Raw genomic sequence first — 17,000 nt, 5'->3', positions numbered from 1 at the left:
GCGTGGATGATGATCATATTTAGTGGACACAACATTGCAGTTCAGGAATAACTATTTAAGCACACATCTGTAAGTGTGTTTGTAATGAGAGACAACACATCAACTGTGCTAAGTCACATTTTTCTTCACAGGTTAAAAAGCCAGCTTAAAAATGTTAAAAATGTCAGGTTCTAGGGTCCAACTCATGTTCACTAGGCAGCTATTTCAAATGTCGTCAGTTTTATCAGTGAGAATGAGAAGAACACTTCTAATGTCAGTGTTTAATTTACAGTGAGGACTAAAGAGAGGTGTTAGTGGTGATATCGGTCCATTAAACCTGAAATGTTTTAAGGCTCTAGAACATGTAGTTAACGTTACCGTAGTTACCGTTTGTCCCTGTCAGAGTACCAAAGCTATCGCAATCAGGTGTCAGTAGTTATCCTGACTTTATATGGTGGTCTCACAACATTTTAAAAACATAATTTTGCCCATGATCCCTCTTCATACTTTACCAAAAACAGTGTAGACAAAAAAAAAAAAGACAAGAAAAAAAAAAAAAAATCTTACTGGTCCTTCCTTCGTCATAACAAGTGCTAAAGTGCTCCAGGATGTGATATCAAACCGCAGTAAGACATTTTAAATTTTTAAAATCCATATCAGCAAAATAGGTGTAGTAGGCAAATAGAAAATATTTGAGTAATATAAATAAATGTCTTTTTAAAATAAATATATCTTCATAAAATATGAATATAGATAAAGATTTTATAATTACTATACTGATATATAGATATATATTAAGGCTCTCTGGAGTAATAGCACAACCATAAGGGAAGTGAGGTTGTGAAGAGATATTCATGACTTTTTGGGGTCTTTCTGGGGTTTCGCGACTGGTTTCACGGCTGGTTTTGTGACTAGTTTCGATGGTCCAGGCCCCTCCTGGATCTTGTAGTCCTCCAGAATGGCGACAGCCGTCTGCTTGCCTGTCTTCTTCACCATGGCCTTGATGCCCAGGTTCTCAATGTTGAAGGCGGTCATGCCCACGTTAATGGCCGAGTTGACGGCGTGGTCGGTGGCCTGTCCAGCCTCTGCCCCGTACCTTCACCGCGCATGGCCAGAAGGGAGGTAGGGGAGGGGGGGAGGGGGTGAGATAGCAGCAGTGGAGGGGAAAAAGAGGGAAAGCAGAAAGCGGTGATGAGATGAAGAGAAGCCCGTGGTGGGTTAAAGAGAGAAGAGGACAGAGAAAGAGAGAGTGTGGATTAGCACATGCAAAGCCATCAAACCTTTGTCTGTGTTGATGCCTGTGTGAAACGGTCACTAGAAAAACCTCCAGCAGAGGGGTAAAAACGTCCGTTCATTGAACAAAAATCCTTCAAATTGTAGGCATCCCAAATTTCAGGAAAGGCATATTATTAGATAATGAAAAAGCTAAATAATTAATACCCAACAATTAATGTATTAATTAATTTATCTAGGGATAGCGGTATTCTCATTTCAGATGCCATCATCTGCAACTGCAGCATGTGGGATTTTAAAACCAACCACAAACACCAATCCAACTTGTCAGACTGTGAACCGCCTACTGAAGCCTCTGTGCCTGACAGATTGAGTAAAGTCAGACAACTCAACATCAATTAGTTGTTGTGATTAGCAGAGCGGTGAGCACAGCCAAGCTAGGCAGCACACGCAGAAGCACATCACTCATCGTCACGCCAACCAGTGACTCACTGCATTACCCAAATAGCCAATTAGAGGCATTGCACATAAGCCTGAGCCATGCCTGTTGCAATGACGGGTTGATTTGGCATTTAATCGTTTTAATTGAATAAAGGACAGAGGGAATAGGAGCTACTTCTGTACTGGAGGGTCTAGGGCCGCATCTAGACCCCATCTGTAAGTGAATGGGAAAAGGTATTGTGAGCACGTATTGTTTTGATTAAAGTACATGAGCATTACACGTAAGCCAGCGAGCAAATGTTCATGGTTAAGCAACAACAAAAAGCAACCTTACTAGACGGTCAAAGTTCTCACTTGTGTTTGACTGTGGTGACCGTCTCTGATCCAACATTTTTTGCGATATCTTTAGCTGCCACTTCCAAGCCTGTCCACACCGTAGCAAAACCTGTGCATTAAACAGGCAAGCAGACACAAACACACAACGAAAGACAAATATTAGCATTTAAATATGCCTCTAGGTTCAAATGGTTGAGTATTACCTTGACAGATTAAGGTCAGATGAGCAATGCGTGTCTTCACTACAGTAAGGTCACCAGTAGGTGGTGCTGTTGTACCTTGAACGCCACTGGCAGCCACCACCATGGCTCCGTCCATGTTTGAGCGGCCGTCCTTGTCTTTCTTCATAGACTCCGGGATCAGTTTGCTCCCGTGTTTTTTCACATGGGGCGCCAGCTCTCGCCCAACGCAGCCTGCCACCGTGCACACCCCATCCACTGCCAACCACAAAACAAACAAACAAACAAACAAATACACAAACAAACATCAGCATCCACTTTCACTAATAGAATAGAAACTGCTCTACAGCAGTACTGGAATGATGAGCTGGGGACATCCTTTACCTGCTGATATCAATAGCTTACATAGAGAGTCTTCAACATCAACAATGTTATTTTCAATGACAAAATGTTTTACACATTCCCCTCAGTTATTTACACCCCATTTTACATGTTTAGACACCTCTAACCAATTCAAACAATTGTTTTTGACAATAAATGCTACATTTCCTTATAATGAAACTTTTCTTTGCCAGTTACTGACATTGCAAAACAGAGTTTAAAATATTTGTCTCTGGCAAACACAGGAATCTCAACCCATAATTTTTTCCCTCACAATAATTATTGCTTCTGCAAATCATGGACAGGGACGAAGAGCAGGCAGTCTCTAGCGTTGTCGTTCCTAACCCTGCTTCCCAGTCTCCGCGCTCAGCATGGGCTTACCAAGAAACTGGCTGACTTTGACGGCTCCGCCGGTGGCCTGCTTGGCCACCTGCAGGCTCTTGGTGACGCCGGGGCTGACGTGGGTGGGCTTGTCCTCAGGGGTGATGTGTTCCCGCAGTTTGGAGGCTCCTACATTGATGGCCTTCCCCGTGTACTCCGCCCCCTTCACCAGGCCCCAGCTCAGCCATGAGGCCCCTATCAGCAGAACACACAGAAATTACATTTAGTTCAACTGAATTACTCCACACCGGTCTAATCTTCTCTACTCATTGTAATTTTATAATGGCATCATCTTATCAAATATATACGATATGTTTAGGCATACCTTGTATTCTGTATCTATAAATGATATATAAACATGCTAATGTGGGAGACTTCGGTTCAATTCCACTATTTTTTGTCCATTTGATATGGAATCATCTAGAAACGTATCCAGTGAGCTTAAGAGTGTGCCTACATCAGTTGAGCCCTTTAAAGAAACACTTCCCAGAGATACGTCTCGCCCGTCCCTCACCTGTGAGGATGCCGTGGGCCACCTTCTCGCTCCACTCGGGCAGTGTCCTCTCGTCTCCTTCGGGGGGCGTTGCGGACTCCGGGGTCTGCAGGGGCACCTTCTGGCCAAGGTTGATGACATCCGCCTCCGCCCCTGGGGCCTGTGGGAGGAGGACAGCAGCAACCACCCAACCCTTAGAGACCCGCTCGAGAACATGGCAACAGGCACAACAGCTTCAACACACAGCTGCAGGGCTCTTCTAGGTGCGCCGTCATAGCATAGCATAGCATAGCATAGCATCATCTTATGCTTACTTCATCAGAGCCACAGTAAAAGCAAAAGCAAAAGGGCCAGGACGAGGGCAGCTGTTCTGCAGCTGATGTTTTTCTACTGCTCATAGTTTTCCACCTGCAGTCATTAGAGCTTTCCGTACTGGCAGGCTAGAGTGACGTGCTCCGTTCTCCTGCCCTGTCATCTCTTCCACTCAATGCTGTTTGTTTTTTTCCAGCCGCGCTTCTTGTGATTACGGAGCGGTCACAAGGAGCGGGCGCAAGGCCGTGCTGTGCCCAAAACAATGGAACGGACTGTTCTGTTGTTCTTTGGCTCGTTTGGGAAGAACAGAGGCCACAGTGGCCGTTCCCTTCCCTAAACCCCCACATGCTTTCCCAATCTTGAGCCAGCTGCCTGCTCGATTTAGGGATTCAGTATCGCAATGCTTTACGTGATGCCTGTTCCAAATCAGTCTCTGCGGTTAAAAACACCATCAAGCATTCAGTGGTTGGCTATGTGGATTCCCTTGGGATAATGTTTGTTTTTGGGGGGGGGGGGGGGGGGGGGGGGGGGGCGGGGGTATAATATAGGAAAATAAATGAAATGAATAAATGAAAAGTACAGAGCACCTGCCCTAAGATCTGTTTGAGCATGTTGATCGGTTCTCTCCTTCCCCTCTCCTACTCTCTCTCCCCTTCTTTCTTTACATCACTCCATTCACTTACATTCTATCCATTCAGGCATGACTTGCAGAATGAGGTGGCACCTGGCGGGCCAAGGGCATTACAGCTCAGTAATGCCTTTATCCCCTGCTGGGCCCAAATCCTCCAGAGTGCTGAGGTGAAGACCACAGAGCTAAGTAACAGGCAGCCCTCCACACTCTCTCTCACTCTTTTCTCTCCATCTTTCACCTTCTCTTTCTCACTGCCTCCCCCTTTCCATACCTCACTCTTTCCCTCTCTCTCTATGTGCATGGCCAGCATAGCTCTGCCCATCTTTGACTAGAAGTTCTCCATTTAGGCGCCGCTATGTTTTGCATTGGAGTAGTAAGCATGGCCGTTCAGAGTGGAACGCTGGGAATACCACGTGAAATTCCAAGTACGTTGGGATGAAACTATTCGGAGAGCATCTGAAGTACTACTCCCGTTCTTCAGTTGTACTCTACTCATGGGCTAGGATCAATGATCTATATAAGATATGATGTACTTTTGAAAGCCTTATTCTTTACTATGACACAGTATAAATAAAATGGTCCTGAAACCAACGCAAAAATGTAAGTCTCTCTCCTGAGAGTGAGAGAGGAGTCTGATTTGACAGAACTGGATTAAGATTTTAGTAATATCCACCTTTTCATGAGGTAATACAGACGTGTCTCTGAGATTACAGAAAAAGGTCTTTGAGTTCAACCAAGCCCTGTGACCCAACACTTGGAATTTCAGTGGCATTCCTGGTGTTCCCATTAGTACCTGTTTAAACATATCTCTCAATTTCTCAAACACCCCTGTGACCTGGAAAGGACAAAAGCAGCACAAGCGTATGTTCACATCACATCAAATCAAGTGGAATCAAATCCAGTCAGTCAGACAAACAGACAGACAGGCAAACAGACAGACAGGCAAAGACAGGGGTGCACATCAGAACCAAAGCGGAAGAGGACAATCCAGCCGCCCGGTGATTGGAGTTAGGAGCCGCTGTGAACATGCGGGGTTGATTGTTTGCAGAGGGTGCTCTGTGACGACATTTCGGCGTGCGTTTTACCGCGATGATACCGCACCTGTTTGGGTGGGAGAGGGGGGGCAGGGGCGATGGTGGTGGTGGTGGTTCTGCCGGAACCAGCGGGCGACCCCTGGACAGTGAGCGGGGGGGCACCGACGTCGCTCACCTGCACTCGGAGGTCGGTCAGCTGCGTGAGCAGGTCGCAGAAGAGCTCGCGCTCGGCTAGGGGCAGCTCAGACGACAGCACCACCCCCACGTACGAGCCCGGCTGCGGCGCCATCATGTCCGGGAACATGAACACACCCGTGTTGCAGAGCAGGACCGGCGAGTCGGTGGCCATCAGAGGGTAGAGCCAGTCACACACCTGCACAACCAGACACAGGAAGAGGAAGAGGCAGAGGCAGGTGATGACAACTGATGTTTGAGTAGTTTGCACCCTCGCACAGCTCTAACTATTTCTATGATTCATTTAGCTAGATAGATAGATAGATAAATACTTTTATAATCCCGTGGGGAAATTCTGGGATCTTGCAGCTCTCTCATATTTACAATAATTACAAACAATATATACAGACAATATGATACAATACAAACAATCCAATTCAGCTATGTACAGTGTAGGATGATGGATGTATGGTGAATTTGTGTTTTCTGGTCTCGTTTAGGTCTGGTAATTTGATACTAATCTCTACTGACACACCCCTTGAGCTGATTCATTCAGGAATGATCGGAGATAAATCTAACCGCAAGAGCAGGAAGCAAATAACTGGAAAAACAAGAACAATTTGCATCCACCTAGAAATTACACACAGAAGTGCACATCTTCAATTAAGGCACACTTCTGCTCACGAATCCTTAATATTTATTCTTAATAATCTGAAGCATTCCGCCAGACAGCGGATCATAAATCCATGAGAAAATATGTAACCTGACTATTTGCTTGCCTCTGGGGAGGGTTATCAACATCACAATACACATTGTTTACAACAGATCAGTTCAACTAATACAAGGGCCTAACATCCTTCAAAGATCTCACTTGAACACAATGAGAAAGAGGAGAGTGATATTGTGGTTGCCGTGCAGAGACATCATGAATCTCTCAACTAAATCACAAGATCAAGACGTGCAATGGGCTTTAAATCTCAAGGTCAACAGATAGAAAAGCAGCATTTATCATGATGACATTACAAAGCAAACATTTGCCCTGTGACAGGGAAATAAAAGGCATTTCTATTTTCCCCTAACTAAGAAAGGGAGAGACTAAGGGACCACATACACATGGAGAGTAATATACAGAGAGAGTGAAAGGAGAAAGCACAGGTGAATGAATGTCAGTGAGAGAGAGTGTGAGTGTGAGAGAGAGAGATAGATAGATAGATAGATAGATAGATAGATAGATAGATAGAGAGAGAGAGAGAGAGAGAGAGAGAGAGAGAGAGAGAGAGTTCATGCACCCGGCTCAGTGTGTAAGTGGCTAAATCATGGTTGCTGGACGGAATCCATGTCCATTTTCTTCTCGGCTCCTGACTGCCTGCTGACAGCAGGATTAAAGGATACGGGCAGATCTACATCACGATAGTGGCGTGGAAGAAGTGACTTTACCCACCTATCCACCCAACCATCCATCTATCCATCCATCCATCCAGCCAGCCAGAAAGCCTGTGGAAGACGAACTATCTGTCTGGCTCTCAGCTGGGAGTCAGGAACGACTTGTGCCCACAGGCCTGAGAAAGCCATCAGAACAGACAGTTGTTGGAGCATCAGGAAACCAGCCTGAAGCAAACAGCCACGGCTGCAGCTCAATGTGGAAAATCCTGGCCATAAATACATCCATTTTATGTGACTACTCCACCAGGCCATAACTAATTCAAGCAAATCATCTTCACTCAGTTGCCCCTTTAGAAGTAAGGGACTTTTATTGGGGCTTTTTTTTTAAACTGGCTTAAAAGCGGGGGAGGGGGGGTCATATGAAAATGCTGCCCAGTGTTGTGCAAAGAGCTAGAGTGCCAACAACAGCCTATCTAACGGAGCACTCAGAATAACAAGCCGGTGTTGATCGTGCTTGAGCTCCTCTGACACACTGGTGAAAGGTTACTGTGCTTTGGTTTCCTCCAGCACAACTGCTTTCTGTTGGATACATGAGACAGATAGTAGCCTATCAGCCGCCCGTGAGGGTTTACAACGTGTACATATCCATTGCATATTCCAACACCACACTGACAAGCCCTAGTGGGACGGCCTGCCTTTGCCTATTATCAGCACCTTGTGAGTGCGACCAGGCCAAAGTTTTATTATCAAGTTATATGGGGTGGGTGTGTGTGTGTGTGTGTGTTTGTAATAGGACGGCGTTACAGTGCTTTGGAACTCTTATCAGCAGAGTAGAATCAGTCAACTCGTGATGGCGGCTTCCTATGCCCTCATACAGTAGTTAGGTTAAGGGCTTTCCCCCCCTCTGGCATGACATCACATCCCAGAAGTGCTAATGGATTAGGAGCAGCAAATGAGTAAGCACTCACATGATCCCCAGCTCAGGGGACAGAGATAGGCCTGATAAGCAATGGAGGGAGAGCCAGAGAAAGAGAGGGGGCGGGGGGGATATGGGAGAGCGTAGTAGGTTACAGGGTAAGGGCTGGGAAAAGCCCAGGGAAAGTTGGTTTCTATCAGCTGACAGGCGGTAAACAGTTGTAATTACATAATTACGCACTGCACATGTGTTGAGATAGTAGGACTATGGAGTTCTGCAGCTCTGGACACATTCCAAATTCCATCATCCCATTCCTAGAGGTTATTCTTATCTGATGCTACACCGTTTCTGGATAGTACTGGATTTGTATTATTTAAGTCTTAGTCTACTGCATATATTGATGTTCAGTGATCCCTCTTGCTGTTCACTAAATAATGCAACAGCATGGTGTATTCTACAGCTTGATGCTAATCACTCTGGTATGCAAACTCATTTCCCTGAGCTCCCACCTCACCCAGTCATGTTTTTATCTCACCTGCAGGAAGGCAGGTGGACGGTGTGGCATCCTCTCGGAACTCTCGTTGGTGAACTTGACGATTCGCAGGTACCCCGGGTACGAGGGCGCGCTCACATGCCCCTCGGGCGTCACAAAGAAGATCTGCACCCCGTGGGGCAGGAAGAACACCTCCTCGCCTTCCTCCCCCAGGCTCTGGGGTGACGGAGGCACGTTGGGCGCGTGGTTGTAGAACTCATCCCCCACCAGGGACCGCTCCCCAGCGTCCGTGCCGTAGGAGATGGACATGTGACCGTCGGCAGCCTGGGGGGAGTATACAGGGGGGAGGTCGCCTTGGAGCCGCTGGGATGGGGACGCTGGAGCTGTGGGAGACATCGGGAGAGGAGCTCCACTGCCTTTACCTGAGGAGGCACCAGCCGGCTGGCCACTGGCGCACGCCACCTGAGGGGGAAGAGGCCGTGACGGCTTCTCTTTGGGCAGATGAGGGTACAGCCCCTGAGAGGAGGCCCCATTCCCAACAGGGGCACCAGCCGGACCCTCAGGCTCCCCTGATGTATCCAGGACAGCCAGGCGTGTGGTGATGTTGTTCAGGGTCTCCTGCATCTTCTGCTGCATCTGCCGGGCTGAGTCCCAGGAGCTGCCCACGCACTCCACGCCCTGCGAGGGCACGCTGATGGACCGCAGGAGGTGCTGCCGGCCCTGCCGGTAGAGTTCCAGAGCATGAGCTCGCTGCCCGGCTTCGTCCTCCGACAGACCCTGATTGATGCACTCGAAAGCCTGCTCGTAGCCATCCTGGATGACCTGCAGCCGGGCTTTGTCAAAAGCCTCCTGTTTGGCTTGCTCCATACCTGCAAGAGGTCGAAAGAAATTACTTGATTTATAGCGCAGTTACAATGACTGACTACAGTTATGACTTTGACCATCACTCTGACGTTTCAATGATTAACATTACACAGCTGAGACCGTCCTACTGTGTCTTTTATACAGAGGGTAATCATACGAGTAAGTCTGAGACAAAACAATCTCACCATAGAGAAGTGTTAATACTCTTGAAAAGCCATTTGATGTTGATCCAAATAAGCATGTATAGTCTTTCATTCATCCTTGGAGAAACACCTTAATAGTTCCCCAAATAAAGGGTAATCAACCAAGCTATAGTCTCGAGCTAGCTAGCATACTGTGACGTTGCCAAAGCTAAACTACTAAGTAACTTACTGTAACAACAATTTTCCTCGCACAGACCACATGTTGGTAGAATATCCATTTACATTACAAGGAAGAAGTTATAGCCAACTGATTCAGCCAATAACCTCATGTGTTGCTTGACAAGGAATCAAAACAGCGTCTGTTGACATGACTAGCAAGCTGAATACCAAGCTAGCTAATTACAACTAGCTAGTTAGACGGTCAAGTTTTGAATGAAAAAGTAGCCAACTTTCACAGGTTGTGTTTCTGGACAAATTCAAGTCATAAGAGAGCTAATTAACTCACGGTCAACTCACTGTTGCTTGCCAAGTACCAATGTTCAGTCCACCGGCCGACGATCTATGCCTTTGACAGCGTCTCCTCTTTAGTTATAAGACGACACACTCGCCCGATCAGACTGATTGGTGACCAGTGTGGTCAAATAGGATCGCATGACTCATACATCCCTGGAGAAGCACTTGTTTTGAAAGCCACCGTGAGTTGGTTACGTAAACAACAATGGGGCAACAATGTGCTCATGGATTCGCTGGCTATTATTCAGTGTGGAAATCAGCGAATCACGTAAAAGCTAAGATGTCGCCAGACAAGGATACATTGTGTCAAAATAAAAGTATGCGTTCACAGCTTTCACATTGTATAGCAGACTACAACGTCAAATGCCTTTAATTTTCAGATAACACAGCAATTTCGAAAAAAAGTTTTCACAAGTTAAGATCTTTGTATATTCAAGAGTAGACCGAATTTTGCATGCAAGAGAAATAAATATCACTCAATTTAGGAAAGATGGAAATGTTTGGCTCCCTCGTCCGGTTGTATTAATAAACACAAAGTAACAAAGTTGACTTGCCTATAGACCTACATCGTGGTGTGTAAATAACATGGCAAAGGATGGGCCAAAATAAACCAAATGTTGTACATTATCTCCATGATGTCATTGTAGATACAATACAGTTTTTTTTTTATCAGCCCAGATTTTGAGAGCATTAAATCAGTAGAGTGCAAACAACTCAGACACTCCCTTTGAATTGGTCTGATGGTGTTAAATTAGACAGAGTTGCACACACTCATATCTACACTTGTAATGTAGAAGCCAAGTAATGCCATTTTAGCAGTGTTATCCACTGAAGATACACAATGTCACCCTGCCAAAGAACACAGGCTGACATATTGTGTGAAAGCCCAAAATACAAAGTCACTGAACTTGAGTATTTTGATGCACAATCAAATTCAAAATCAAGGCCATCAAAAACAAATGACTAAATACTGTTTTAAAAATGCATATAAAATATCTCACACCCACAAATCAGAAATCCCTTGTTTACATAGTTGACTATTATGTAGATTTACATACTCTACATCAGCAGTAAAACATCCTCAACATTCACAGACAGTGTCAATTACTGCTGATAAAGCCATGTCTCTCCTGTAGCCTATAACTACCCAAAAGCTTTTCACAGGGAATATCAGACTAGTCCAACTTGCACAGGTGACATACAGAGATAAGTTCCCAAATTCACTCAACACTCATAAACAGTACTGAAGTCCAAACCCAATAAACTAGAGTTGTAGTGTACCCTGGGAAGTCTGAAATCTGAACTGATTCACATTTTTCCAAACACAGAAAAAAGTGGAAACAATCTGACACAATGCAATTTCTGGGTTCTGGGAAGACTTGTTAAAAACACTCACTTGGGACAAATCTCAGTTTGAATCAAGAACATGTGCTACACAGTCTGCCATTTGAGAACATTTGACGTCAGAAAGACGGAAAAATTATGGCGTTTTCTTGCTAACAGGCATTATACAGGACTCCTGTAGCTTCACAATGATTGGATCAAGCTGAGTGATAACCAATCATCCTTAGGGATCCGATATTATTAACCTGTCCGTAATTCTCGTCAACATTTCTTTGAAGTCAACCTTTTTTCTAAAGGTGTAAATCATCTACTGACAGTTTGATATTTGTAGTTATGGGCTGTAAATTCTTCTGTCAAAATGGATGATTAAATCTTGAAGGAATTCTTACAGCGATAGTTTACATTTTTTCCAATGTCAATAAATTATCCACGCTTATGTGAGTTTTTAGGGTTAGTGATCTTATGCTAGCGAAAAAGACTTTGAGATCCATATGGAAGCTTTGGAAGGCCTGTGCAAATTTGACAAGTTATTACCCAGTGTGACATTTCGTACACGTGTCATATTTTCATTTGGCTCGTCTGTGAGTAGGCTAGTGCTCAGATGAGAGCAATCATGTGTTCCTTAAAACTTTCGAGGCTTAAAAATAAACATTCAATTTCTAGTCTTTTTTACACGTAGTAAGTTTCAATTACTCCATACCATTACATATCGACATTCCAGGAGCAAAGATGAGACGTCGTTGTGTGGTGAGAACTGATAGAAAAAAAATCGATATCAACAACAATCGCCGCCATTTTCTTTATTTATCGGAGCCCACAATAAATAAAGCAGGATTCAAGTCAATAGAAAAATGGCCTCTCCCCACCGGTGATTGTTGTTGTTTACGATTTTCTATCAGTTCTCACCACACAACGACGTCTCATCTTTGCTCCTTGAATGTCGATATGTAATGGTATGGAGTTATTGAAACTTACTACGTGTAAAAAAGACTAGAAATTGAATGTTTATTTTTCATTGAATGTTTATATAAAGTTGCACTGGGTGCCTTTAAGCTCTAAGATGCTCTATCACAACAAAAACACTGAAGCAAATAACTGAATCCTGTTATTTGTGTGGGAAAAACTCCTCTGTCCACATCCAGAATTTTAGCACAGTAGAGAAAAGTATAATCGTTTGGTATACATCATTCCGCCTTAAACCATGACTCAAGAACACAAATCAAGGTGAGATGATGCAAGGCAAATTAACATTTAAGCCTTTCCACTAGACACAAGGCCAGTGAGTTTTTGATTTAAATTCTGCTAGAGAGGCCCTGCATAATGGACGTAGCCAAGCTTGAGCGCTTCCCTGGTGAAAATGCCTGAGCTCAGCTCCTGCCATGGAATGTGCTCTGCTATTGCGCACCTGGAAGCAGAGAGCCCAATGCTGACTAAAAACTTTAGCCAGCTGTAAAGAGTAAAAACTCTGATGGGCTCCAGGCCGACGAATCAAAAGCAGATATATGTTCACTGCGTGTGCACTGGAAGAGTTGAGTATCACAATCATTATTCTCAAAAAAAAAGAAAAGCTACAAAGACATTTCAACATATTGTTAGAGTGTCTCTGGTAACATGATGGCGTGTATTAGAGTTGCCTGTGGGTGTGATTGTGGCTGTTTCTGCACCCATGATGTTGCCTTGAAGAACACATTTCTTACAATCAATATGAGCGTGTCTTAGATGGCGTGTCTTAGAGTTGCCTGTGAGACTGTGGGTGTGATTGTGGCTGTTTCTGCACCCATATATTGACCCAAGATGGCGCCGCAGATGGCTGACACGGTGTTGCGCTCTCTTGTGCTTTTTATGTTTTTGTTTATTTGTACGGTCTTCGGTACTTCCTCTACGATTATATACTCCTGATACTTTTTTAGATTTCTTGGACTGTTGACCATAGCACTGTTGTATTGTTTTGTTTTGCACTGCTGTATTGTTTTGTTTTGTGTTGTGTTGCGTTTTATATTTTGAGTATTATGTGTAAGCACAGGAGCCACTGCACCAAGACAAATTCCTTGTATGTGCAAACTAACTTGGCCAATAAAATCTGATTCTGATTCTGATTCTGATGTTGCCTTGAAGAACACATTTCCTACATTCAATATGAGCAACATTGATGTAACATGGATTTAACTCAAAAAGAGTTAAAAAGAATAGAAAATACATTGACAGTTATGTGGCCAAAAGCTTCAAGATACCAAATCAGGCAAACCTAGAACCAAATAGCTGTGCCATAAATGTTCTGTTTGTAGGCATGTCCCCCTTTTACTGGTGCTCCGTTTGTGTTTTTCATTTATTTTAATGCTTTCAACTTGGAAGACCTCCTCCAAACCGTGCACTTCAGATGGTTATGATCAGCCTGCATATTTATGGTTATAAACTGCGCTGCTACTAAGATTAACACAAAGGTCAAACTTCCCTTTCCGGAAAGAACTAAAAGCCATGCAATTATTTTAAGACTGTTCCTGCTCCACTTAAATGTTGACATGCATACAGTGCATTAGTTCACTTTTTAACTGGTGAGTCAGATGATATCAGACTACACATGGTGCAGTAAAATTAGAATAATATATGAGGCTTAAACTAATCAGAACCTGCAAGGAATGAGTTTGTCCTGAAGTCTAGAAGCTTGTATGTCAGTGTCGTCTGTTATAAAACAGCAAAAACAACATGCGGACAAATTACAGATCCTTGTTCTGCATGGTACGTAAATACTTTATTTAAAAGTTAAAGTTAAAAGCGTTAAAAGTTAAAAGTGTAAGTATTTGTACAGTTCAGCACAGTCAACTCACTATATTGCAACCATTGCCCTCTTGTGTTTGCTATCTATAATGACAATGTCAAAACAGGAGGTATGAGGAACATTCTGCTTATAAGGGTTGTTCCTGTTTCTAAGTGCTTGTACATTTTTTCTGGGGGGGGGGGGGGGGGGGGGGGGGGGGAAGATAGGCTAACCCGTCTAAGTACTCTCCAGTGATCTGTTGTTTTGCTTTAACCATTGCCTCAGAGCCCCACTGAGAGAACCAACACTGGAGCCTCCATGTTGTTTTTTCAAAAAGATAGAAAGGTACTGCGTTATGTTAGGGAAAGCAGAGCACCATGGGAAAACTGAACTGTGCAAAATGAAAAAGAAAACTGTGTATGTTCCATTCTGGTTTGCTTCCAGTATGACGTCGTTTTTGTAGGATGCAAACACTGTTAAATCTGAATGACACCCCCGAGGACTAGACTGAGAAGATTTATCAGTTCATTGAAGGATCAGTGAGAAGGTGGGAGTTTTACAGTGTTCTCTAATGAATGTGTTTACACATGTTTGCCTGGTTGCCTAACAATGGACAACTCTAACATTTAATGTAGAAAATGTTTATGTTTTATGGTTTTATATGAATGTGTATTTTTACCTCAAGTATGGCAAGGCAAAGAAATAAACAAGGACATAAACATTAGTGTCATGTCACCTCCCAGCTATTCTGCTAAGCCAAATGACCATGAACAAAGGACTGTTAACTTGACAGCGTGACGATTAAAACCAGACACACTTCACACAAAATAAACAGTTTGCTATCTCCCGATCTTCAAAGGTGACATCACTGTCAAGCCACTTCACAGAGGTCATACAACCTTTCAGAGGTCAATGGGGTGGAAGGACAAGGGTGAAGGATATTGGGTTTGCAGTGGAGAAATCTGAAATGGCTTTAGTCACGCCGTCTATATGTCTGTTGACCTGCCACTTCCTAGTGACTGGGGATCAGAAGAGAAGTGTGAAAAAATGTCACACAACAGAGTGGTTTCTCCAAGCTGAGGAAATGCAGACCATATGGGATTTGGCCTGGATTGCCAGGGGGTGACCCCACAAGTAACCTTTAACACCTTGAACCACGATATATATGTGACGTGATTGCATAAGTGTGAGACAAACATATAAAGACATTTTCAGGCTGCAGTGGATTATTGAATGGATCTGGTTTTGATATTTGCATGAATCCAACGGACCTTTCCAGAATCAGCTCATATGGGGACAACTGCAAGATGAACTGTAATGCATCACACGCCCCACCAACATATTAACCAACTCCCACCATTAACTGGGTCAGTTTTTCATGTGGTCTAACATGACTGGTGTTCTAAATGATCTTCATTTCCAAGTCTGCTGGTGTTATTTCCACAATGTAAAACTCCAAAACAAGACAGTCGGTTGATAGACACATGATCTTTTGAGTGCATTAAAGCATATCCAGACCATCTCACTGACTTATACTGACAACGAAAGGGTTCCCCATGATTCGTCATGGAGACTTTAATAGTCACTCTTGCTTCATTTTCCCAGAAGTAAAACTCTCCCACCTGTTTGCTAATTTCTGTACTCGTCACGTTTGGATTGGAATCAATAAAGTAAACTTCCATAGCAACTCTCTCCATGGCAGCAGTGCTTGTGTTTGTATCATGGCGTGGGAGACTTCACCATCTTGCCTTGTAAAGTTATCTCTGTGGTTGTAACAGATTATTTAAAAGATGTGGCCCGTTTGATTCTGCGTCCAGGAAACTGACATACCCGTGATGACCAGTGAAACGGGACTGTAATGGAATGAGCATGAAGCCTCAAGACACCTCATTAATGAACTGTCATCTTTCCTGTGCTAAGATGAACTCGTGGAAGGGATCAAACAACATTCAGAAAAACTTACATTTAGTTTCAAATACGTTCATTGGGAAACACATCATTCATCACATCAAATTGGCAACATGAGAAATACTTAAATTTGACCCAGATTTCAATAACTGTTAATGAATTGATATATTTTGTATTAATTTGTATTCTTGTCTCCCAACTGGGAAAGAAATGTGCTCACAATATGAATTTCTTTGATTTATTTGATCGCTGGGGAACACACATCCATAAAATTGTATTCTGCCTATACTGTAAGTGTCTGGTAAATGACAAACGTAACTTTTCAACTTAAGTGTCTTTTCACTTAAGTGTCTACTATGTCCATTAACAAGTCAAGCTTGCTTACTAATACAAGTTAGAAGAACGACCTGAAAACCTTTAGTTACCCAGAGCATAGAGGCGGAATGGAGCTTTGTTTTGTCACTGCAATTATTAACCTAAAGAGGGCAGTGTTAGGACACAGACACATTTCTGTTACCATCTAACACTGATTTCAGATGTCATACATAAAAGAAAATATCAGGCAAATTTTATTGCTACCATCCAACTCGATTAAAGTTAGATGTTAAAGCTTGGAGGCTGTCGGGTGAGTGATCGGGTCATGGTTGAGTCCCTGTCCTGGGACCGATATTCTGAAGACAAAACAGCTGTGTTTTTGACATTTTGAGCATTTCCTAAGCAGATGTCATTACAAATTTGCACTCAGTGTGTTTACAATTTTATTTGTTGTTGTTCGTACCAATTCTGGAAAAAGTGTACCTGGAAAAAGGGACAGGAACAAGCCGGTGACAAGTAGAGATGCATTCATCCTAAAGGAATCTGAATGAACAGTCTCAACTTCCAAATGTGTGTTTGGGATATGGCATCCATTAATGTAATTTATGTGTGCATGTGACAGAGAGTGTGTTTGTGCATACAGGTCTATAGTAGTCAGTCATGGCATGGCTGGCCTCACTAATATCATATGGCCATATTACTGTCCAAGAAGGTACAATAAAGGGCATATAATTTTAGTTACCTTCATTTATAGCAGAGCTGAGCAAAGTGCGGCCCCAGGGCCATTTGCGG

General features: G+C 43.5%; 1 protein-coding gene across 4 annotated transcripts; it reads right to left on the bottom strand.

The window, feature by feature from the left end:
* LOC308370565 (spartin-like) lies at positions 1–10,015 on the bottom strand. 4 transcript variants are annotated; one of them, XM_080845228.1, is made up of 8 exons: positions 9,879–10,015; positions 8,409–9,235; positions 5,468–5,773; positions 3,445–3,583; positions 2,931–3,125; positions 2,268–2,426; positions 2,008–2,098; positions 1–1,075 (listed from the first exon to the last, which is right to left on the bottom strand). In XM_080845228.1, the coding sequence occupies exons 2-8, from the start codon at positions 9,231–9,233 to the stop codon at positions 832–834; spliced, it is 1,959 nt and encodes a 652-aa protein (XP_080701354.1). In that variant the 5' UTR covers positions 9,234–9,235; positions 9,879–10,015; the 3' UTR covers positions 1–831. The 4 variants fall into 4 exon arrangements, with proteins under 4 accessions (XP_080701354.1, XP_080701356.1, XP_080701355.1 ...); XM_080845230.1 differs by having other exon boundaries at positions 5,576–5,773; XM_080845229.1 differs by having other exon boundaries at positions 9,890–10,005.
* Between the last annotated feature and the right edge of the window lie 6,985 nt (positions 10,016–17,000).

The sequence above is a fragment of the Sprattus sprattus genome (genome assembly GCF_963457725.1).
Source record: "Sprattus sprattus genome assembly, chromosome: 9".
NCBI classification, from domain to species: Eukaryota; Metazoa; Chordata; class Actinopteri; order Clupeiformes; family Clupeidae; genus Sprattus; species Sprattus sprattus.
This window is presented reverse-complemented; position numbering and strand designations above follow the sequence as displayed.